Below are 24809 nucleotides of genomic sequence, written 5' to 3' on the forward strand. Positions count from 1 at the left end.
TTGGAATATATCTTGTTAGAGAAATCTGCTTCTTTCTCCGCCAGGACTGATTGATCATTTTCATAATTCTCCATTCTCGCTTGAAATCTGTATTCAGTGAAGACAGATTGTTACATGACTGAGAGAGAAGATGCCGGTCCCTACTGATATGCTTCTATGTAGATGGGAAGAGAGAAGAGCTCTAGCTCCTTCCTCCTCATCTTTCCCTCTACATAGAACATTATCAGTAGGGACCGGCATCTTCTCTCTCAGTCATGTAACAATCTGTCTTCACTGAATACAGATTTCAAGCGAGAATGGAGAATTATGAAAATGATCAATCAGTCCTGGCGGAGAAAGAAGCAGATTTCTCTGATAAGATATATTCCAAAGTGTCTTAATTTCATGTGTATTATTAATTTATGAAATAAAAATGAACATAATTGCACTTTAAATTATATTTTACACACTTTCACAATAGCATTGCCTAACATACCAGGATAACTTTGTACAATGTGTTCTGGACATGCTTAAGTTATATCATTAGACTGGAAAATATGTGAGAATCTGTCAACAAGGCATACTCTATAGCAGAGGTCCCCAACCTTTTTTGCACCAGGGACCGGCTTTAAGCAAGACCAGTTTTCCATGGCCCGGTGGGGGTGGGGCAGGGGCGGGGCTTTGGTCATATGGGGGTGGGGTTATGGAGGGATGGAGCTTAGTGCATACTTATACACTAAAAAGGAGAGAAGACATCATCACCTGCTGTACCAGCCTCCGCCAGAGAGTGGCGCTGTGCGACACATACTACCAGTAATCAATGTTTTTGACTTTCTATTTAGGCATGCTGGTTGTTATAGTCCCACAAGCGATAGGTCAGAGACCACTATCCTGCACTGATACATTATGACGAACCCTCTGCTGTGTGATGGTTCACTAATAATATTGTAACTCAGATGTAGCAGGGCTGGATTTGTTCTTTTTCTTTCGCTCCTTGACAGTTTCCTGATCATTCCATAACATTTCCTCCGGCACGGAGGAATGTGTCACTTGTAGATTTCATACACAGAGTGATTCATTTGTCGGGTTAATGAAACACTGAACACAGATGTAGCAGAGCTGATGGTGTCACAGCAGAGTACATTAATGAATGTACTCTGCTGTGACACCATCAGCTCTGCTACATCTGTGTTCAGTGTTTCATAAACCCGACAAATGAATCACTCTGTGTATGAAATCTACAAGTGACACATTCCTCTCTGCTACATCTGGCCTCATGCTAAAGCTTTGTGGTACTTTTATCAGTGCAGTGTGGACCGATAACTTCTCTTGAGAGCACATGAGTAACAAACAGTAAATAACAAACTCAGCTCTGCTACATCAGTAAAAAACCAATTGATTAATGATTAATCAATTGGTTTTTTACTGATGTAGCAGAGCTGAGTTTGTTATTTATTAAGTTTCATGGCCACTTCATGAAATCCTATCAACAAAATTACCGCCGGTAATACCTTCATTCAGAGGGGCCCAGCCCGCTGTTCCCGCACACACGCACAGGCACCCATGGTGACTCCGGAAATACATGGCGGGCTGTGGAAGCCGCCCGCCCTGCTCGTACAGCGGGAGATGGGAGGAGGGAGTGGCGGATGAGGGGGAGGAGACTTCCGCCCGAACTCCACGGCCGCCCACCAAAGGGGGAATGACGAACGCTGCGGCGCTGGAGTGTGACAAAATGGAGGCCGCACAACCGGCGTGTTTAGCCGCTAAAGTAGCTGTCAGCGGCGCCGCGGACCGGCTCAAAAACCCCAACGGCCCGGTCCTGGTCCGCGGACCGGCGGTTGGGGACCTCTGCTCTATAGGGTATAACCCAGAAGGTAGGAGAAAGCCCTTATGTCTGATGTGGTCATCTGATGGCATGCTTTAGATGTTTGTGGCATTTGTGTTCGTCTTCATGCTGGACACGCTGTGGTACAAATCCTGAGATCTTAGTTTCAACATCATAAATTGGGAAAGCTCTAAGATGAGGGAAGTTCTACATTACCAAGCATTATTCTGGGTGAACTCAATCCCATCTACTGTCAGTTGATACTTCACTTAAATCTGATCTCCAACCTAACACAGTTTAGCTGGGATCTATCAGTAGAAAGTGAAATCTGTATGAATAAGGACAGATAACCAGAACCCCCCAGCAGCTCAGCTAAGACCTTATCCCCTGGATCGTATTAAATCCTGACAAATAATTGGGCAGGTCATGATGAGCCAATAGATCAGTGACCTGTGGTGTCTCACAAACATCTGAGACCTACTTTCCTGAATACAATAATTCTAATGTTCACTTGGACCTAGTCAAACCCAAGCTTTATTTAGTTTTTGCTTAGACTTTTATTGATTATTTACATGATTCTGTAACATTTCCATTTTTGCAGACTGCTATGGAAGTCATGAAATTTAAGTCTGAAGATGTCCGTGAAGTTTTTAGGTTACTTGCTGGGATTTTGCACCTTGGAAACATAGATTTTATAACTGCTGGCGGAGCACAAATCTCTACAAAGACAGGTAAGAACCATGTCTTTGCGACCAGGCAACCCCCACATGTAATCAGCCTGGCTAGTAGCTGTAAATCATTCAGCTGCCGCAATGAAAACTAAATCTCCGAACAATAACAAATACTCGGAGACCACCAAGTATATTCGCTCATCACTAATGATGACATGATGTTATTTTATAACCAGCACTAGGGCGGACTGCTGATTTGCTGGGGCTGGACTCTGAGCAATTAACAGAAGCACTAACACACAGATCCATGATCCTCAGGGGAGAGGAGATTTCTACACCGCTCAGCATCCAACAAGTAAGTTCCCAAGTCATTAGCATGTTTCAATGGGAGGAAGATAGAAAATATTTACTATACTGCAAACCACTGCAAAATCCAGGGTGACTTTTCTTGTTGTATGTAATTCTTGTACCTATCTTGTAGTCATGTGTATGGGATGAAAGTAACATGCCTTGTATTAACCCCCATTGTTTCATGTGCTACCACAGGCTATAGACAGCAGAGATTCCGTGGCCATGGCTCTCTACTCACAATGCTTTACCTGGGTAATCAGGAAGATCAACAGTCGGGTTAAAGGAAAAAATGATTTCAAATCAATTGGCATTCTAGACATCTTTGGATTTGAAAATTTTGAGGTATTGCACATGTCCCTTCATTTTCCCTATGTGCCTTCATGTTGCTGTTGGTTCTCATCCATCTCCATACAATACCTCCTGATTAGTAAAGGGATGATAGCATAAAGAGTCATTGTTATATACTATTTCCTCCCTCCACCCCTGTCCTGTGGTCTCTATAGGCAGCACCGAGCCAGAAACTAAAAAGTTTGATTCAGCTACCAAACTTCAAACGAATAACAGCATCTAGACTAATGAACATTGTACCATTTGGAAGTTAGAATTTTCTTTTGTTATGATACCATCATATTAGTTCCTTGGCAGTGAAAGAGTTAAAGCATATGCTCATTAATAGACAGCATTTTACAATTATAAAAAAACTGAGTACTGTTTGAAAAGATTGCATTACTTTTCTTTTACTGATCATCACATTTTAAAGCCTGTATTACGGTATATTCCAGAGCTGAAATCATAGTTCAGCCGACATGCTTGTCTATAACATAGCTATATGTAAACTGTACAATGTTTAAATGTAAGTATACTCTTAGAAAAACAAGAATGAATGACATAGTTCTACGTGTTGCATCTATTTTATCTGGCATTTTGTATCAGGTGAATCGCTTTGAACAGTTCAGTATAAACTACGCCAACGAGAAGCTGCAGGAATACTTCAATAAACACATATTTTCCTTGGAGCAGCTAGAATACAGCAGGTGAGAGTCAGAGCCCGGTCAACTATAGAAGGCAGCAAACATACAATACAAATTTATAACATCTTGTTTGTACCTTTACCTTTGCTGTAGAGAGGGACTTGTGTGGGAAGACATTAACTGGACGGATAATGGGGAGTGCTTAGACCTGATAGAAAAGGTAAGTCTGTTCTGATTCAGATGGCTACGATCAGCTCATGACATCACTCACTTATTAATGATGTCATGAATTGCCCAAAGCAATTAGGAAGATACCCTCACATTTACACCATGCGGGAAAATAAGTAAATAGTAATTTGAGGGTAACATTTTGTCTCTCTCGAGACAAATTTTAGTTGTTGTTTAGTGATCCCCCTTTAAATGTTATAAATAGAACAGATTTTGTGACGTTGAGTCACTACTCACGGGCAAGCCATGATACAGGTTAGTCAGGAGGTCCAAGGTCAGGTATCAGGAGGGGTAAGTCAAAGTCATGGTCAGGAAATTGTCCAGGGTCAAATGCTAGAAGGGTACATCAAAACCAGGGAGTACAACAAACGGATAGTCAGAGGCCAAATCCGGGGTCAGATACCTGAAGTCAGAGCGTCAAAAGCAGAAGGCATAATCCAAGAGAATTGTCACTACAGATCCTAGGTCATACACAAGATCAAAAGTCAGACACAGAGCAAGCACGCACACCTAACTAAAGCAAAACTACAACTGACAATCTGCTGCTCATAGCAAGCCAGCTAAATACCTAGCAAATCATTAGAGGACAGGCTGCACCTGGAGAAACACACGTAGGCTAGACCAGATTGAGCAGCAGGGCTGCCACTCAAAACGCTGACAGCCCAGCACTCCCCAGGATTAGATTGGATGAATGGACTGGCACTGACAACCAACAGTCCTGCACATTCCAGGTCCCATAGGGCGGCTGAGCTGTCACTCACAGCGTCCCTAGGCCACAGTCAGTTATGAAACCATGACACATTTCTTATTCTTTATGAGAACCAACTGTTCTAACATAGAACATAAATCGACCATTCTTTGTGGTACCAATCTGTGTAAACGAATGGGTATATGAAACCTGAATGGGACTAACTGGTGCTTACAGCATGGTAAATAGGATATTCCATGTGCTAAGAACTTTCTGCACCATAACTGCTAAGCAAACTTTGCAGATAGATCTCAGACGAGGAAGCGATATTTGCATGTAGGAAGAAGCTCCATGGATGACATCACTGACTGTTTGCGCATGTTTTGCTTTACCAGAAACTGGGATTATTAGCTCTAATCAATGAAGAAAGCTACTTCCCTAAAGCCACTGATAGCACCTTACTGGAAAAGTTGCACAACCAGCATGCGGTACGTTTTACTTTTACTATTCTGTGTTGGTTCTTTAGCAGATTACTATATATGTAATTTGTATAGGGTAATGCTAGGACATGGAGACCATGTGTTAAAAAGAATGAATTAACTATTCAGGGTCCAACTCCTCATAGAGATCAGAAGAAGCTATGATATTTGTCATATAATGTTGTTTCGCCCCCTAATATCTTCTGTACTTCGCTGATGCCTACAGAGGCCTTTGCAGTAGATGGTATCTGTGAGTTGGGGGTGAGGGGGTCTTTGCCCCCACATCATTCTGCTCTCAGATGGGGAAAAAAACCTGGAGACAGATTCTCTTTAAAGTGAACCTGTCAGCAGGATTGTGCACAGTAACCTACAGGCAGTGTCAGGTCAGCGCCCTTATACTGATTTCAATGATACCTTGGTTGATGAATTCCATCTTGTGGTTGTTGTTTCATCTTTATGTTCAGTTAATGATATGCTTGTGCTCCAGCGCAGCCTGTGGGGGGTCTTCATTAGGTATTATTGATTAGGTATTATTGGTTAGGTACTCATAATGCAGCCTGCTGACAGGACACTGATCCCTCAATGACCTGCCCCTCTAGTTTACATAATGAACATTATATATATTGAAAAAAAAATCACCTGCAGCCTGATCGCATGTGTAATGTGCAGTTCATTTTTTTTTTTATTATATACATTAATTCATTAAAAAAAAAATCAGTTTGAAAATGGCACATGCCGCGCCTGCACAGTAACAGCTATTGGCAATCCGATAGCTGCAACTGTGCAGCCGCCGGCAGCGCCATCTTGGAGGAGGAATTTTTTTTTCTATAACAAGATGGCGGCACCTGTGCAGTAGCAGCTATCGGCGATCACGATAGCTCATACTGCACTTGGAGGAGGGATTTTTTTTCCGCTAGCAAGATGGCGCGGCTGGCGACATTTTCAGACTGATTGTTTTTTTAAATGAATTAATGTATACCATAAAAAAATAATTAACTGCACATTACACATGCGATCATGCTACAGTCCAGGCGCCAGCGCCTGCCTGCTGCAGGTGATTTTTTTTTCAATATATACTATTCATTATGTAAAATAGGGGGCAGGTCAGTGAAGGAGCAGTGACCTGTCAGCAGTCTGCATTATGAATACCTAATCAGAGCACGACATGAAGACCGCTCACAGGCCGCCCCGGAGCACGAGCATATCATTAACTCAAAGCTGAAAATAAAGACTAAACAACAACCACAAGACGGATTTCATCACCCAAGGTATCATGTCAATCAGTATAACGGCGCCGACCTGACACTGTCTGTAGGTTACTGGGCACAATCCTGCTGACAGGTTCATTTTAAGGATTCTCTAGAAGAAATATGAAATTTGCCTCTTCAGAGAGAAAGAGGACTTGAACTCTAGCACCACCTCTTTCTCTCTGAAGAGGCAATTTGCATATTAAATTTCCCAGAGGAGCATTGCACAGTGAATAAGCCTCCTTACCTTGACATGCCAGAGCTGGGCAAGGAGAAATGTTACTACTTAGAACCCTCTCTAGAACAAAGAAATTTTGCTCCCTAGTGCCATGTACAGGCAGCTACTCCAAAATTCTGTTTTGACCATTAATCTGAATCTGCCAGTAAGATGAACACCCCCAAAGGCATGTACAGGCAGGCAGGTTGGCTACTTTTTTGCGTAATAGGTTGTAGTTATCATTCTGGTGTACATATGACTTTTTGATCGATTTTTATTACTTTATTGGGGGCAGTGCGGCAACCGAAAAACAGCAATTATGCTCAGTTTTTTAAACTCTTTTCTACTTGTATCTTACGATTTAAATAACTTTATGCTTTGATAGATCAGATATGACAATACCAAATATGTTTAATTATTATTTTTTTTTATGATTGATGTAAACTATTATATGTTTTAGAATATTTTTACAACTTTAGTGTTTTAATTTTTACAGTTTTTTTGTAGTTAGGGGATTTGAACTTGCGATCATTAACTCATACTGTTTACTGCAATACTACTGTATTGTAGTATATAGTGTAATTGACTTCTCCTATGAAACAGCCCGAGACAGGGCTTCAAAGGTGGACTTAAATGGCAGCCATGGGGACTTTTAGTAGGACCCCAGCTGCTATGGTAATCCAGCAGCTCATTGCAATAGACACTGTCATTTAAATGATTAATCAGCAGCAATCAGAGATAGATCTGGTTGCTGCTGTTACAGGCAGATGCTGTGTATGTACAGTAATGCAGCCAACTTCTGCCCGATACTGAGCCTTCTCAGCTGCTGAGCTCTTCCCATACACCCTGTATGCAACCTGTGAATAAAATGTTCATTAGATCTCGTTAACGAATTAATGAGTCAGATATTGATTTACAGGGTAACCACCCATAGGTGGCACTAGAGAGACAAAATATTCTTCTTACAGATATATTATGACGATTCCCAATGATTGTATTGTTATGACTGCCACTATTAATACATAACTATATCATTATATTTTCCTATAGGCAACTGTTACATATACGTTTTTTGAAACGTTTCCTGTTTCTTTAGCATTAATTTGTTGTGTATTTTTATTTTCTATAGAATAATTCCTTTTATGTGAAGCCAAGAGTTGCCGTTCACAACTTTGGTATAAAGCACTATGCTGGAGAGGTAACTATCATTTCTTTGTTATGTGTAAGTGACCGTAATGGTAGAATACAAGGGTCTGACACCATAAGATGACAATATCTACAGTGGCATGTAATGTTTGGGCACCTCTCGTCAAAACTACTGTTATTGTGAACAGTTAAGTCAGTTTAAGATGAAATGATCTCTGAAAGGGTTAAAGTTAAAGATGACACATTTTCTTTGTATGTTAGGCTATATATATTTATTCATAGTAATAGTCTTTTTTTTTTTTCATTTTGAAAATTGTAGAAAGGAAAAGGGCCCAATGCAAAAGCTTGGGCACCCTTGGAGATTTAGGTTAAAGTAGAAGTCCCAAGAGAAAAAAAGGCACAACATTTTAGGAAAATAACATTTCCTCAACCTTTAATCATAGGGATGGATCAGTCATGCTTTGGGGTTGTGTTGCAGCCAATAGCACGGGGAACATTTCACGGGTAGAGGGAAGAATGGATTCAATGACATTTCAACAAAATTCTTGATGTAAACATAACACTGTCTGTAAAAAAGTTGAAGAAGAAAAGAGGATGGCAAAACATACATCAAAATCCACAACAGACTACCTCAAAGGTCCAAGCTGAATGATTTACAATGGCCCTCACAGTCCCCTGATCTGAACATCTGTGGCTAGACTTCAAAATAGCAGTGCATGCAAGTCAACCCCGGGATCTCACAGAACTTGAAGAATTTTCCAAGGAAGAATGGATGAAAATCCCTCAAACAAGAATTGAAAGACTCTTGACTGGCTGTAAAAAGGGTTCCAAGCTGTGATACTTTCAAAATGAGGTGTTACTAGGTACTAACAATGCAGGGTGCCCAAACTTTTGCATTGGCCCATTTTCTTTTTTGTAATTATTAAAAAAATTAAAATATATATATTTTGTTGCCCAAAATACATAGGGAATTTGTCATCTTTAACTTTAGGCCTTTCAGACATCAATTCATCTTCAACTTTGCTTAACTGTTCACAATAACAGTAATTTTGACCAGGGGTGCCCAAACTTTTACATGTCACTGTGATTTACAATCAGATTATGTAGTCACTTTTCAATTAATATTTTACTAAGGTTATCTAGTTGTACAATGATGTCCTCTGTTCCAATTAAAAGGTCTTGTATGATGTCAGAGGTACTTTGGAAAAGAACAGGGACACTTTTAGAGATGACCTTCTCAACCTTTTACGTGAAAGCAGGTAAGGGGCATTGCTCTTCTTATATACATTGTACCAGTATTATTGGAATGATCCATGTTTATATGTATATATATGAAGCGCCCCCACCGCCGCAGGGCCGAGGGGTACCCGGTACCGGGCCTACGAGTCTCTGCTTCTGGGGGTTGTCACGGCGGCTAGGCCCCGGTCCGTGACCCTGCCGTGGGGCGCACAGTGAATAATAGGTGTGGATGTTGGTGGGGGACGTCCGGTGCAATAAGTGGGGTGCAAGTCGCGGTAAATAACGAGGACACCAGGTTGCAGTCTCTTTACCTCTTTACTGGAGATCTCTGAGTCCTCAGTCCGGAATATGGTTCACCAGGCTGCGCAAGTCCGGCCGGTCCAATGGCACCTCCAGAGTTCACTTCACAGGTGGAAATCGGTGCCTTCCTTCTTAGCGCTATGTGTTGTAGTCCTTCCCTGCTGTGCTTACGGAAAGTACCCCACAACCGTTGTGTCTGTTTCTTAAGTTCCCTCACAACTCGATTAAATGATGTTCTTCTAATCTTCCGTCCCTTCCTGATGTTACAGTTAGAACGGCACCCGTTTGTCGGATAGGCCTGGAGTTCTTCCGGGACCCTAGAGACGCCCCTCTCCCGCAATTGCCTCCCAAGACTTCATAGGTGATATGTGTTAGACAGCCCGCCTTAAACTGACTGTCCTGCCGCTGTTTAGAGTATTGCTTGAAGCTGGTTATTGTAATACTCCCTCGGCGTTCCGGCCACCGGTAGTGCGCCTCAGTAGGATGTTGCTCCGGTCTTACAGCACGACCCCTACTGGTATTCTCCTATTGCTTGATCTCGTTTCTCACTCAGCACAATCTATCTCGCTTCTAGTCCTTTCTTGGGTCCCGCCGCTTCCCGGAGCTGGCGCAGACCCGTTGCGTTCTTTTCAATGCCAAGCCTCTGTCAGGATCCCACCCCCGACAGAGACCCTACTGTCTCTTCCTCCACAACACCCTCTGCCACTAGGTGTTGCTTCGTCCAATGCAGTCAGCTTTCTCATCTAACTTCCTGCCTGACCCCCAGTTTACCCACTATGGTGGGGAGTGGCCTAATGAATAGCACCCTTAGCTCCCCCCGGAGGCCCAGCTGTGAAATGTATTGGTGTCTGTGATACCTGATCAGATGAACTCCTTCAGTGCCATCGGACGCACCGTAGCTCCCCATAGTGGCGGAGCCACAGTACTGCAACGACCAGGACTCTGGGGCGCTGCACTCCCCCCTGGTTAAACACAGTACTCCGGGACTGGGAAGAAAACAACAATACAAGTTAGCAAAAAGACATACAGTTTTGTTGAGTGCAATAACAATAAGCATATTTGAACAGAGCTTCCCTTTATGGGAGGTGAGAACACTTGAACGTTACAAACATGGTAAAATATCATAGCAACATGCTATAATTAACTTTTCTTACCCAACCGGGTATTCTACTAAGTGCAAAAATTGTTGACCAATAATTTAACTTTGCCTTTAAGGACATACACTCTTAATCCACTAAAGACCTTCCTATAATCACATTATAAGGTATTTTAACTTTTTCATTCTCCTTCTTTAAATCTGCAGGACCGCCTGTCCTATCGGCACCAGACCTACTGCCTCTCCTTTCTGTTACAGGACCGCCCCGTTCAGCCAGGGCCTACTGCCTTTTCAAGTACTATACACAGTATAGAACATAACATTACTTTCAGTTTTAGAGCACTGAGCCATCTCTACATGACTCCTATGAGGACTCAGGGTTTACCTTCTATCCTAACTATCTATCAGCATTATCAAAAACATTTTCTATCGAACATTAGCCTTCTCATTATCTTTCTGTCTACTATGCATGCTGGACACCACGTCTATCTCTACGGGTCCACTGCATCCTTCTTCTATCTTTCACCTTTTTCTTCTCAGAGCACATTATCTGTTATGGTTCTCAATGGCAAGAGAACATAGCCCAGCAAACATAAGAACTAGCTCTTGGAAGGATGGAAACTAAACTGACCATGAACTAAACCTGCCGCACAACTAACAGTAGCCGGGTAGCGTAGCCTGCGTTTTATCCCTAGACGCCCAGCGCCGGCCGGCGGACTAACTAATCCTGGCAGAGGAAAATATAGTCCTGGCTCACCTCTAGAGAAATTTCCCCGAAAGGCAGACAGAGGCCCCCACAAATATTGGCGGTGATTTTAGATGAAATGACAAACGTAGTATGAAAATAGGTTTAGCAAAATTGAGGTCCGCTTACTAGATAGCAGGAAGACAGAAAGGGCACTTTCATGGTCAGCTGAAAACCCTATCAAAATACCATCCTGAAATTACTTTAAGACTCTAGTATTAACTCATAACATCAGAGTGGCAATTTCAGATCACAAGAGCTTTCCAGACACAGAAACGAAACTACAGCTGTGAACTGGAACAAAATGCAAAAACAAACAAGGACTAAGTCCAACTTAGCTGGGAGTTGTCTAGCAGCAGGAACATGCACAGAAAGGCTTCTGATTACAATGATGACCGGCATGGAAGTGACAGAGGAGCAAGGCTAAATAGCGACTCCCACATCCTGATGGAAACAGGTGAACAGAGAGGATGATGCACACCAGTTCAATTCCACCAGTGGCCACCGAGGGAGCCCAAAATCCAATTTCACAACAGTACCCCCCCCTCAAGGAGGGGGCACCGAACCCTCACCAGAACCACCAGGGCGATCAGGATGAGCCCTATGAAAGGCACGGACCAAATCGGAGGCATGAACATCAGAGGCAGTCACCCAAGAATTATCCTCCTGACCGTATCCCTTCCATTTGACCAGATACTGGAGTTTCCGTCTGGAAACACGGGAGTCCAAGATTTTTTCCACAACGTACTCCAACTCGCCCTCAACCAACACCGGAGCAGGAGGCTCAACGGAAGGCACAACCGGTACCTCATACCTGCGCAATAATGACCGATGAAAAACATTATGAATAGAAAAAGATGCAGGGAGGTCCAAACGGAAGGACACAGGGTTAAGAATCTCCAATATCTTGTACGGGCCGATGAACCGAGGCTTAAACTTGGGAGAAGAAACCCTCATAGGGACAAAACGAGAAGACAACCACACCAAGTCCCCAACACAAAGCCGAGGACCAACCCGACGCCGGCGGTTGGCAAAAAGCTGAGTCTTCTCCTGGGACAACTTCAAATTGTCCACTACCTGCCCCCAAATCTGATGCAACCTCTCCACCACAGCATCCACTCCAGGACAATCCGAAGATTCCACCTGACCAGAAGAAAATCGAGGATGAAACCCCGAATTACAGAAAAAGGGAGACACCAAGGTGGCAGAGCTGGCCCGATTATTGAGGGCAAACTCCGCTAAAGGCAAAAAAGCAACCCAATCATCCTGATCTGCAGACACAAAACACCTCAAATATGTCTCCAAGGTCTGATTCGTCCGCTCGGTCTGGCCATTTACGGAATTTCTGGCAGTATATTTCAGCTTCGTCTTGCCCCTGAGATAGGGACATCAAGGCCTTTTCCGCCTGAAGTTCTAACTGAGGTTCCTCATAAAGCAACCCCAAGGCCAGAAAAAACGCATCCACATTGAGCAACGCAGGATCCCCTGGAGCCAATGCAAAAGCCCAATCCTGAGGGTCGCCCCGGAGCAAAGAAATCACAATCCTGACCTGCTGAGCAGGATCTCCAGCAGAGCGAGATTTCAGGGACAAAAACAACTTGCAATTATTTTTGAAATTTTGAAAGCAAGATCTATTCCCCGAGAAAAATTCAGGCAAAGGAATTCTAGGTTCAGATATAGGAACATGAACAACAAAATCTTGTAAGTTTTGAACTTTCGTGGTGAGATTATTCAAACCTGCAGCTAAACTCTGAATATCCATTTTAAACAGGTGAACACAGAGCCATTCCAGGATTAGAAGGAGAGAGAGAGAGAAAGGCTGCAATATAGGCAGACTTGCAAGAGATTCAATTACAAGCACACTCAGAACTGAGGAAAAAAAAAAAAAAAAAAATCTTCAGCAGACTTCTCTTTTCTCTCCTTTCTCTGTCAATTAATTTAACCCTTTTAGGCCGGTCAAACTGTTATGGTTCTCAATGGCAAGAGAACATAGCCCAGCAAACATAAGAACTAGCTCTTGGAAGGATGGAAACTAAACTGACCATGAACTAAACCTGCCGCACAACTAACAGTAGCCGGGTAGCGTAGCCTGCGTTTTATCCCTAGACGCCCAGCGCCGGCCGGAGGACTAACTAATCCTGGCAGAGGAAAATATAGTCCTGGCTCACCTCTAGAGAAATTTCCCCGAAAGGCAGACAGAGGCCCCCACAAATATTGGCGGTGATTTTAGATGAAATGACAAACGTAGTATGAAAATAGGTTTAGCAAAATTGAGGTCCGCTTACTAGATAGCAGGAAGACAGAAAGGGCACTTTCATGGTCAGCTGAAAACCCTATCAAAATACCATCCTGAAATTACTTTAAGACTCTAGTATTAACTCATAACATCAGAGTGGCAATTTCAGATCACAAGAGCTTTCCAGACACAGAAACGAAACTACAGCTGTGAACTGGAACAAAATGCAAAAACAAACAAGGACTAAGTCCAACTTAGCTGGGAGTTGTCTAGCAGCAGGAACATGCACAGAAAGGCTTCTGATTACAATGATGACCGGCATGGAAGTGACAGAGGAGCAAGGCTAAATAGCGACTCCCACATCCTGATGGAAACAGGTGAACAGAGAGGATGATGCACACCAGTTCAATTCCACCAGTGGCCACCGGGGGAGCCCAAAATCCAATTTCACAACAATTATCAATATTTCTTCACATTTAACCAGTTAAACACATATAACTTTTCTTGTACAACATTATCATCACTTTTCTCTTCATCAACGTTATTGCTACTTGTCTTAAGCAATATTACTATCAAAATGCGGCAAATGAACATCCCCTTTAAGAGAGGACCAAGTCTCTGTGAGGTAGCGTATCTTCTCCAGCTACCAGTCCATACTCAGCAAAGGTTCCAGTGCGGTATCTTCACAAAGAGTCCTTTTTAAAGTAAAACCAGTAGGGAGCGCCTTTAATAAGGTGCAACTATATACAAGGAGTTCGGATCATGCACTGTTCATGATTTCAGCAGTTCTTTTAAATAACGTAGAAAAATAGAAAACAACCAAAAACAATAGGGATCCCGGGTCAACAAAGGGATCCCTTTAAGAGTTTACCCTGAGCGGGTTTAGCAACAAAGTAGTGGAACAGTAACTATTTACAGATTCAGGGTATCGAGGTTTATTCTTCTAAAGCTGGAGGCGGCTTCCGCGAGTACCGGTCTCCCCCCGCCACCACATAGAGGGCGTCCGCCCCCTGGATAGGGGTCTGGGTACTCACGGTTCTCCTTGGAGTGATGGCCCGCAGGCATTTGGCGCACAGGGAAATCGGGGCAATAGCCGCCGGCCTTGAGGAATCATCAGAGGATGGTACGGTCACTTCCGGCTTGTATTTGCGTACGTGCAGGGCATACCACCCCTTGTCCCCCCAGTGGCGGGTGTACCGAACCCGGTCTCCTGGGTAAAGATCCCGGCCTGGGTGTCCTTCAATGAGGTGCGCCTCTACATCCCGCCGGTTTACAAACACTTCCAAGGCAAGACCGGGCTCCCTAATGAAGCCCCAACCTCCTTGCAGCCGGAAGGTATTGATCACGCCATAGCGCTGCGGCCCCCAGTTCTCCTCTGCAACTTGCCTGACTTGGGCTTTATTCTGAAGGTCCTTCTCTCGCTCAGCCTGACGCCGGAGCTCCTTCTTGCGGGCCCATTCTTCCTCTTGCTGGCGCAGCTGTTGGCGGTACTCCCGCTGGCGGATGACTTCGATACTCTCCCCCTCTTCTTGGGCATCCCCTGGGAACCCCATCAGGTTGGTAGTGGCCGCACGGGTCCATTTGAAGGTTACCCATTCTCCCTGGAGCTGCGTGGGTTGTTTGATGGGCCGTAGGGGGTGATCGGCCGTCTGCAGAGTTTCCCAGGGCCTCTCGCACTCGATGCGGCTACACACTCGCCCGGGTGGTTGTGGTGGGGGTGAGTCTACATCCACCAGCTGGGGCTCTTCAATCGCCACGCCGGGATCGGCGCGGTTACCTGCCTCCGATGCACCCCCGGTGTCGGCCTCCTCCGTTGTCGGCTGCAGGGCCGATACCTGGTGCGGGGGCGGCTCCTCGCCAGGGGTGGTTGCTCGCTGGCACAGACTCCGGAACTGCCGGCACAGCTCCTCCACTTCTGCCCCGAGGATTTCCTGGTTAGCGCAGCCTGGTATGGACTCCGCCAGCTCCCATTGGTAGAACCCGGCACGGGTCTTCTCTCCCTCCCCGGGGTGACTTCCGCGCTCCATGCTGCCAATCGGATTCTGCCTCGTGGTGCCCAGAAGTTCTTGCCCCTCCCCGTCCGGAGGGCGGCCTTTCTCTCCTCCACCATCCCACACTAGGAGGCGGGCCCTTCTCCTTGATGGGCATATTCTCTGGACATAGTAATATCGGTGAGGGGCGGGCTCCATCTTCGCGCCACTCTTCCAAGCTACGCCCACGAAGACACGCCCCATGCTCCCTGCGCGCCACATAGTGTTATAATGGCGGCGGTTTTGGCGGGGAATGTCGGGACACAGTCTTTGCAACATAATACAGTCCTAACACAGTAGACCACAGTTCCAAGGCACACATGACCTGATTCTTCAGGCTTAAGTAGATCCTGTTCGTGACGCCAAGTTGAAGCGCCCCCACCGCCGCAGGGCCGAGGGGTACCCGGTACCGGGCCTACGAGTCTCTGCTTCTGGGGGTTGTCACGGCGGCTAGGCCCCGGTCCGTGACCCTGCCGTGGGGCGCACAGTGAATAATAGGTGTGGATGTTGGTGGGGGACATCCGGTGCAATAAGTGGGGTGCAAGTCGCGGTAAATAACGAGGACACCAGGTTGCAGTCTCTTTACCTCTTTACTGGAGATCTCTGAGTCCTCAGTCCGGAATATGGTTCACCAGGCTGCGCAAGTCCGGCCGGTCCAATGGCACCTCCAGAGTTCACTTCACAGGTGGGTCCCGCCGCTTCCCGGAGCTGGCGCGGACCCGTTGCGTTCTTTTCAATGCCAAGCCTCTGTCAGGATCCCACCCCCGACAGAGACCCTACTGTCTCTTCCTCCACAACACCCTCTGCCACTAGGTGTTGCTTCGTCCAATCCAGTCAGCTTTCTCATCTAACTTCCTGCCTGACCCCCAGTTTACCCACTATGGTGGGGAGTGGCCTAATGAATAGCACCCTTAGCTCCCCCCGGAGGCCCAGCTGTGAAATGTATTGGTGTCTGTGATACCTGATCAGATGAACTCCTTCAGTGCCATCGGACGCACCGTAGCTCCCCATAGTGGCGGAGCCACAGTACTGCAACGACCAGGACTCTGGGGCGCTGCATATATTTTTGAGAAAGACTAAGTGCAACCTCTTGAATTCATCGGTTTCACGTATCTGTTACTTAAGTTGAATGAGGTTTTGAGCATTCATCTATGCACAACTCTCTTTAAGTTCCAGTACAGCATTTCAATTAGATTAAGGTGTGGACTTTGGTTCAATGCAATCACTTGGTTCTTTCTATTTTCCAAATATTCTTATATTTATTTGCAATTGTGCTTGGGATCATTTTCCTGTAGCATGATCTAGTTTTAGTCAAGCTTAAGCTTTTGAACGTATAGCTTCACATTTGACTCTAGAATACTTTGGTGTACAGAGGAGTTCGTAGTCAACTCAATGGCTGCAAGGTGCTTTGGTCTTTTGGCTGCAAAAGAAGCCCAAATCATTACTCTTCCCCCAGCATGACCAATGGTATTAGGTGTATGTGCAGATATTGTTTTTATCAAATTTACCGCAGGGCATCATGGCCAAACATCTTCACTTTGGTCTTATTTGTCCAAAGAACATTGTTCCAGAAGTCTTGTGGTTTCTTCAGATGCGATTTTGCAAACTTTAGAGATGTTTTCATGTTCTTTTTAGAAAGAAAAAATTTTCACCTGCGAAATCCTTCAAAACAAGCCAGAATTGTTCAGTTATTTTATATTTGTACTGTCATACACTTGATCATTTAATATACTGAGGCCTTTAGAGTCTCAGCTGTAGCTCATGAGTATTTTGCAATTTCTCTAAGCATTCCATGTTCTGTCCTTAAGGTGCATTTTCTGGAACATACACTCCTGAGGAGACTGTCGACTGTCTTTAAGATCATTATTAATGTATTTCCTTCTTGGAATTGTCTTAACAAACACTTGGAACACTTTAGACCAGCAAACTGCCATAACTTCTGCTTTTATACTTCGAAGCTTCTGGATGATCGGGCGCCAAACTAACAGACGTCTACTGTATTAGCAAAGCATGACCTATAGTGCTAAATTATCTCAGCAATAAGATAAGCTGCAGGATTATGTATTATTAAAATTGCCTGAAAACTGTTCCAGAGTCTATTCATTTGTGTATTAATTATGAGTTCTTATTGCTGTGAAGCTACTGTTTTCTTGATTTTTTTGTTTTTACCTAGACTTGACTTCATATATGACCTGTTTGAACACGTTTCAAGCCGAAATAACCAGGACACTCTAAAGTCTGGAAGTAAGCACCGGAAACCTACTGTCAGCCTGCAGTTTAAGGTGTGTATAGAACTCCTTGTCCCACCAGAGGGCACTGCTAGGAAGCCCCTTCTAGACCTGAGTGCCTAAGCTTAAGATGTGGTGAAGCTTATGTTTAGTCTGGGAATAATTATAAAAGCTGTTCTTTATTCTTTATTTTAGGATTCCCTGCATTCCTTGATGGCAAAACTGAGCACATCTAATCCTTTCTTTGTGCGCTGCATTAAGCCAAATATACACAAGGTGAGATAGATCTCTGAATAATTAATGAAACACTTGGATTTCTTACCTTTTCTTCTATCCTATTGTGCATTTAATGTGTTAGTAGCCAAGTTCTGTATTCGGCCGTCTCCAGCATTCCCATAGATGATGAATAGTGCAGGGGTTGAGCGTGCGCCCTTCCGTTCCGTCTGGGTTCTGCAGAACCTGCAACCCAGGTTCTGTTTCTTTGAGATTGTTGTGGGACACAGCAATCAGACCCCCCGCGATCAGTAAGTTATCTCTGTCTTATGAATAACTTTTGATTCTCAGAATAACCATTTAATATATTTTGAAGTGAGATGTTGCTTCAATTAATCATAAATGATTTTAGAAACATTACTGCTGTTATCTTTTCTAGGAAAGGATCAATAATTATGTATCTGTCTATATCCTTCTGTATTCTCTCTATATGATGAGCCAATGAAGTTGTGTCTTCAGAAAGTAACAGCTCTACCTGTGTACAAGGTGTGGAAGCTGGAACGCTGCCTCCATTACAGCATCAGGCTAACACTAAGACCCTTGGAATTACCATGATATAACCCCATATGCACTAAACGTAGCTGACGCTGGCTAGTAGCCGCTGCTTGGTGGCTCCGCTGATTGCATCGCTGTGAGCTGTTATGGTCCGTGCTGTGATGTGAGAGTAGTTGGATATTGGACAGATATTACTAGTGACATGTATAAAACTATATCTCCACCCAAAATACAGAATACCTCCATTACTAGTTCGACCTGTTTTACTTGTGGAAATCATGAACACATGAGATTCATTGGTACAAATACTGATCTGACTATTGGAACCACCACATTGTCATTCATGAGTATTTAAAGGGATCCAGTGAAAACACATTATCAGCTAGGTGCTAACTGGCTGATCGAAGTCCCACATCAGCAGATCAGGGAATGTCTGACCACTTCTTCATTCATTTTCTATGAGGCTTGCTTCCAATAACAGCCGAACGCAGCACTAAGCATTAGTGATGAGTGAACGTGCTTGGATAACATCTTATCTGATCATGTTCGGGTGTTATCCGAGCATCTGGGCGTGCTTGTATATTATGTTCAAGTCCCACAGCCTCAACACATGCAGGGATTGCTTGATTTTTTGGCAATCCCTGCATGTGTTGCAGTATTGCAAGATAAATATTACTCATATACTGTATAGTAATTACAATCTTAAACGGTTGGTCTAGAATACATGTATGTGAGTGTGTATATGTGTATATATATATATATATATATATATATATATATATATATACAGTGTATATATATATATATATATATATATATATATATATATATATATATATATATATATATATATATATATATATATATAGTACAGACCAAAAGTTTGGACACACTTTCTCATTTAAAGATTTTTCTGTATTTTCATGACTATGAAAATTGTACATTCACACTGAAGGCATCAAAACTATGAATTAACCATATGTGGAATCATATACTTAACAAAAAAGTGTGAAACAACTGAAATTATTTCTTATATTCTAGGTTCTTCAAAGTAGCCACCTTTTGCTTTGATGACTGCTTTGCACACTCTTGGCATTCTCTTGATGAGCTTGAAGAGGTAGACACCGGCAATGGTTTTCACTTCACAGGTGTGCCCTGTCAGGTTTAATAAGTGGGATTTCTTGCCTTATAAATGGGGTTGGGACCATCAGTTGTGTTGTGCAGAAGTCTGGTGGATACACAGCTGATAGTCCTACTGAATAGACTGTTAGCTGCTTTTTTCTTGCCATAATACAAATTCTAAGTAAAGAAAAATGAGTGGCCATCATTACTTTAAGAAATGAAGGTCAGTCAGTCCGGAAAATTGGGAAAACTTTGAAAGTGTCCCCAAGTGCAGTGACAAAAACCATCAAGCGCTACAAAGAAACTGGCTCACATGAGGACCGCCCCAGGAAAGGAAGACCAAGAGTCACCTCTGCTTCTGAGGATAAGTTTATCTGAGTCACCAGCCTCAGAAATCGCAGGTTAACAGCAGTTCAGATTAGAGACCAGGTCAATGCCACACAGAGTTCTAGCAGCAGACACATCTCTACAACAACCGTAAAGAGGAGACCTTGTGCAGCAGGCCTTCATGGTAAAATAGCTGCTAGGAAACCACTGCTAAGGACAGGCAACAAGCAGAAGAGACTTGTTTGGGCTAAAAAACACAAGGAATGGACATTAGACCAGTGGAAATCTGTGCTTTGGTCTGATGAGTCTAAATTTGAGATCTTTGGTTCCAACCACCGTGTCTTTGTGCGACGCAGAAAAGGTGAATGGATGGACTCTACATGCCTGGTTCCCACCGTAAAGCATGGAGGAGGAGGTGTGATGGTTTGGGGGTGGTTTGCTGGTGACACTGTTGGGGATTTATTCAAAATTGAAGGCATACTGAACCATCATGGCTACCACAGCATCTTGCAGCTGCATGCTATTCCATCCGGTTTACGTTTAGTTGGACCATCATTTATTTTTCAACAGGACAATGAACCAAACACACCTCCAGGCTGTGTAAGGGCTATTTGACCAAGAAGGAGAGTGATGGGTGCTACGCCAGATGACCTGGCCTCCACAGTCACCAGACCTGAACCCAATCGAGATGGTTTGGGGTGAGCTGGACCGCAGAGTGAAGGCAAAAGGGCCAACAAGTGCTAAGCATCTCTGGGAACTCCTTCAAGATTGTTGGAAGACCATTCCCAGTGACTACCTCCTGAAGCACATCAAGAGAATGCCAAGAGTGTGCAAAGCAGTCATCAAAGCAAAAGCTGGCTACTTTGAAGAATTTAGAATATAAGACATATTTTCAGTTGTTTCACACTTTTTTGTTAAGTATATAATTCCACATGTGTTAATTAATAGTTTTGATGCCTTCAGTGTGAATGTTCAATTTTAATAGTCATGAAAATACAGAAATCTGTAAATGAGAAGGTGTGTCCAAACTTTTGGTCTGCACTATATATATATATATATATATATATATATATATATATATATATATACACACACACATACAAGTATATGTGTATTGAAGGATTGCAGTTGGATGAAATAACAAACTCACTATTGTCAACCTTACCCTGTTCAAGTCTTTGTACCACTGTCCGCATCTTTGTAGACAGGCCACGGCGATGGATTCATGATTACTTCACAACTGCTGCAGCCAATCACTAGACTGAATAGCCCTCCCATCGGCATGACCACTGATCCCAGTAATTGGCTGCAGCAGTGAAATTCTGTAATCACAATGTCACAGCTGCAGCTTGTGTACAAAAATGGGGGAGCGGCAGAGAAACAGTGCTGGACCTGGGGAGGGTGAGTACCGTAAAGTTTGTTATTTTCTGCTGCTGCAACCCTTTGCAAAAAAATAACCCCTTTAGCAATCAACCTGTTTTGGCAGAGCCATATTAGCGCTATATCTCTAGACTTCTATGGGCTTTTATTAAAAAGCAAACAGTTTATTTTGTGTTAGGCTCTGAATTAGTCTGACAGATACAAATTGTGGCGTTCTTCACTTGCTATTATATAGAGGTATTTTCCCACAAGCATTATCTCCAGGGTACAAGAACTGGCTAATATGGCAAATTATTGTCCACTGGCACAGTACTGAGATGGGGGCGCTACCTATAGCCATCATGGCACAGTCACGGCTCTTCTATGTGCACAAGCCGGTGCTCTATGGCCTTTGGCCTTAAGCTGTCACAGTAACACCTTTATTAGTTATCCTGTCTACACATCAGAAGCTACAGTAAAGGTATTTTATATGTAAAACTGCCCCACTAAGGTACACAGAAAACCACCAGCTTAAATTCTATGGACACCTTTTGTGATACTAGTATGACATTGGGGGACTACTCGAATAACAATTGCATAATGTATGTTATTGGATGGAGCATATACATAGGGGAATTCTAATTGATGCAGTTTTGTTTTTATTTAATGACTAAACCTGCCTTTAAGCCTAAAGGTGGGCTAATTTGCTTTACTTGTAGTTTTAGGGATTACATATTTGTTCTTGTTTTGTTAACAAGGGATACGCTTTGTGCACCTGCCAGCGGGGGTTCGTGTTCCTCTGACTTCGCCTTCCATACATACCGCAATGCTTTAATTACTACATAAATCTTCCTAATTCACCAAAAACCCACACTCATTCAGATTGCCAGTCTCCTTCCGCCCCCTGTGTCTTGTTTTTAATCTGAGAGGCTAAGTACCTTGAGTTATAAAATCTTACAAAGACATTCCTGACATATTTTAATACTATTGCCTGTTTGTGTATCTTTGGTATGCCTCTTCTGTCTCGTCAGGCATGTCACCTCTCTTCTGCGTGGTGACAAGGTGCTCCACGGGTCTAAGAGGTATAAACTATTTCATACAAGGACTGAAATAAAGTGATTGATCATGTTCTTTATAATATTCATTATTTAATATTAGTGAACTGTGTATTTTGATAATACATATTCTTTTCTCTTATATAATATTTCACTATTTTGCTGAGTACCATAGAGTACCTCATTTAACTAGTATCATCGGTGAACTTCCGACCCCTGTATAGAATTGCCCCAAAGGAGGTTACAACTTTTACAAAAAGCCATCAGGGGGCACAATCATGGCCATGACCAGCAGAAGACAAGCTGCCCTTACCTAGAACCATGAGAGGACAAGCTGTCCTTACCTAAAACCAGTGAGGACAAGCTGTCCTTACCTAGAACCAGCAGACGACAAGCTGTCCTTATGTAGAGCCACCTGAGAACAAGATGGCCTTACCTAGAACCACCAGAGGACAAGCTGTCCTTACCTAAAACCACCAGAGGACAAGCTGTCCTTACCTAGAACAACCAGAGGATATGCTGTCCTTACCTAGATCCACAAGATGATCAGCTGTCCTCACCTAGAATCACCAGAGGTCAAGCTATCCTTACATAGAACCAACAGAGGACAAGCTATCCTTACCTAGAACCACAAAAGGATGAGGATAAGATGTCCTTACCTAGAGCTCCCAGAGGACAAGCTGTCCTTACCTAGAGCCACCAGAGGACAAGCTTTCCTTACCTAGAACCAGCAGAGGACAAGCTGTCCTTACTTAGAACCACAAGAGGACAAACTGTCCTCAGCTAGAACCACCAGAGGTCAAGCTGTCCTTACCTAGAACCACCAGAGGACAAGCTGTCCTTACCTAGAATCAGCAGAGGACAAGCTGTCCTTACCTAGACCTACCAGAGTACAACTGTCCTTACCTACAACCACCATAGGACAAGCTGTCTTTACCTACAACCAGCAGAGGACAAGCTGTCCTTACCTAGAACCACAAGAGGACACGCTGTCCTCAGCTAGAACCACCAGAAGTCAAGCTGTCCTTACCTAGAACCACCAGAGGGCAAGCTGTCCTTACCTATAACCAGCAGAGGACAAGCTGTCCTTACCTAGAACTACCAGAGGACAACTGTCCTTACCTACAACCACCATAGGACAAGCTGTCTTTACCTACAACCATCAGAGGATAAGCTGTCCTTACCTAGAACCATTAGAAGACAAGCTGTCCTTACCTAGAACCACCAGAGGACAAGCTGTTCTCACCTAGAACCAGCAGAGGACAAGCTGTCCTTACCTAGAACTACCAGAGGACAAGCTGCCCTTACCTAGAACCATTAGAGGACAAGCTGTCCTTACCTAGAACTACCAGAGGACAAGCTGTCCTCACCTAGAACCAGCAGAGGACAAGCTGTCCTTACCTAGAACTACCAGAGGACAAGCTGTCCTCACCTAGAACCAGCAGAGGACAAGCTGTCCTTACCTAGAACTACCAGAGGACAAGCTGTCCTTACCTAGAATTACCAGAGGATATTATGCTTTTGCACAAAACCATGAGTGCATAAACAAGACTAGTAAAAGATCATTTATATTAATACAGTCATACTATTAATTGTAGTAATTAGACTGTACTGTGTACAATAAATTTCACAGATGGCCTCTATTTCACAGTTTATGTTCTATTGTTAAGGAGCAACTTGAAAATGTCACATAATTTGAAATGTCGTACAGCAAATATGAGAAATTCTGGGCATACATCTTATCTACAAACAGTACGCAACAGCACTATGCAACTATTGGATACATGAATTCCAACATAGCTACGAAAAGTATGATTTTCTTAGTTTTTTGATCAGAATTATGTAATCCCACTCTGCAGCAAGGTGACCCCACTTGGATGGGACCCTAAATTCTACAAACTTACCATTGCATCTGCCTAGATTTCTAATACACTGGGTAGAACATGACCCAACTATATGTTTTAGTTACAACCTGAATGTCCAAAGCCATTTTCTCTGCTTCCAGGTCATTTACTTATTCCGTCTGGTATGCTGAAAAATGTTTCTACTACCTAAAATAACATCTGCTCATTTAAAGGTGACAAGTGATGAGCGAGTGTGCTTGTTGCTCGGGTTTTTCAGAGCACGGTCGGGTGGTCTCCGAGTATTTATGACTGCTCAGAGATTTAGTTTTCATCCCGGCAGCTGAATAATTTGCAGCTATTACACAGCTTGATTACATGTGGGGATTCCTTAGCAACCAGGCAACCCCCACATGTACTCAGGCTGGGTAGTAACTGTAAATCATTCAACTGCGGTGATGAAAACTAAATCTTCGAACGCTAAAAAATACTCGGAGACCACCCGAGCGTGCTCAGGAAAACCCGAGCAACAAGTACTCATCACTAAAAGGTAAAAATATTAAAAATATTTACCTGCAGACATAGTAGTACTCTGCAGGTAAATAACATTTTAAGCCTTTTCAGCTGGTTTCTGGAAGAGCAGCTACAGGGAGAAAATGAA

The 24809-nt window shown here is 43.5% G+C and overlaps 1 protein-coding gene across 1 annotated transcript in view; it reads left to right on the top strand.

Moving 5' to 3' along the window:
* The window catches only part of MYO10 (myosin X), a 243549-nt gene that overhangs the window by 147304 nt on the left and 71436 nt on the right, over window positions 1-24809 (top strand). Inside the window, exons 10-19 of the mRNA XM_077269704.1 lie at window positions 2406-2535; window positions 2712-2830; window positions 3022-3168; window positions 3760-3860; window positions 3951-4017; window positions 5109-5201; window positions 7786-7854; window positions 8979-9061; window positions 17622-17730; window positions 17872-17952. Coding sequence (XP_077125819.1) covers window positions 2406-2535; window positions 2712-2830; window positions 3022-3168; window positions 3760-3860; window positions 3951-4017; window positions 5109-5201; window positions 7786-7854; window positions 8979-9061; window positions 17622-17730; window positions 17872-17952 — 999 coding nt within the window. The remainder of the gene's footprint in view (window positions 1-2405; window positions 2536-2711; window positions 2831-3021; window positions 3169-3759; window positions 3861-3950; window positions 4018-5108; window positions 5202-7785; window positions 7855-8978; window positions 9062-17621; window positions 17731-17871; window positions 17953-24809) is intronic.

The sequence above is a fragment of the Ranitomeya variabilis genome, chromosome 6 (assembly GCF_051348905.1).
Source record: "Ranitomeya variabilis isolate aRanVar5 chromosome 6, aRanVar5.hap1, whole genome shotgun sequence".
Taxonomy (NCBI): Eukaryota; Metazoa; Chordata; class Amphibia; order Anura; family Dendrobatidae; genus Ranitomeya; species Ranitomeya variabilis.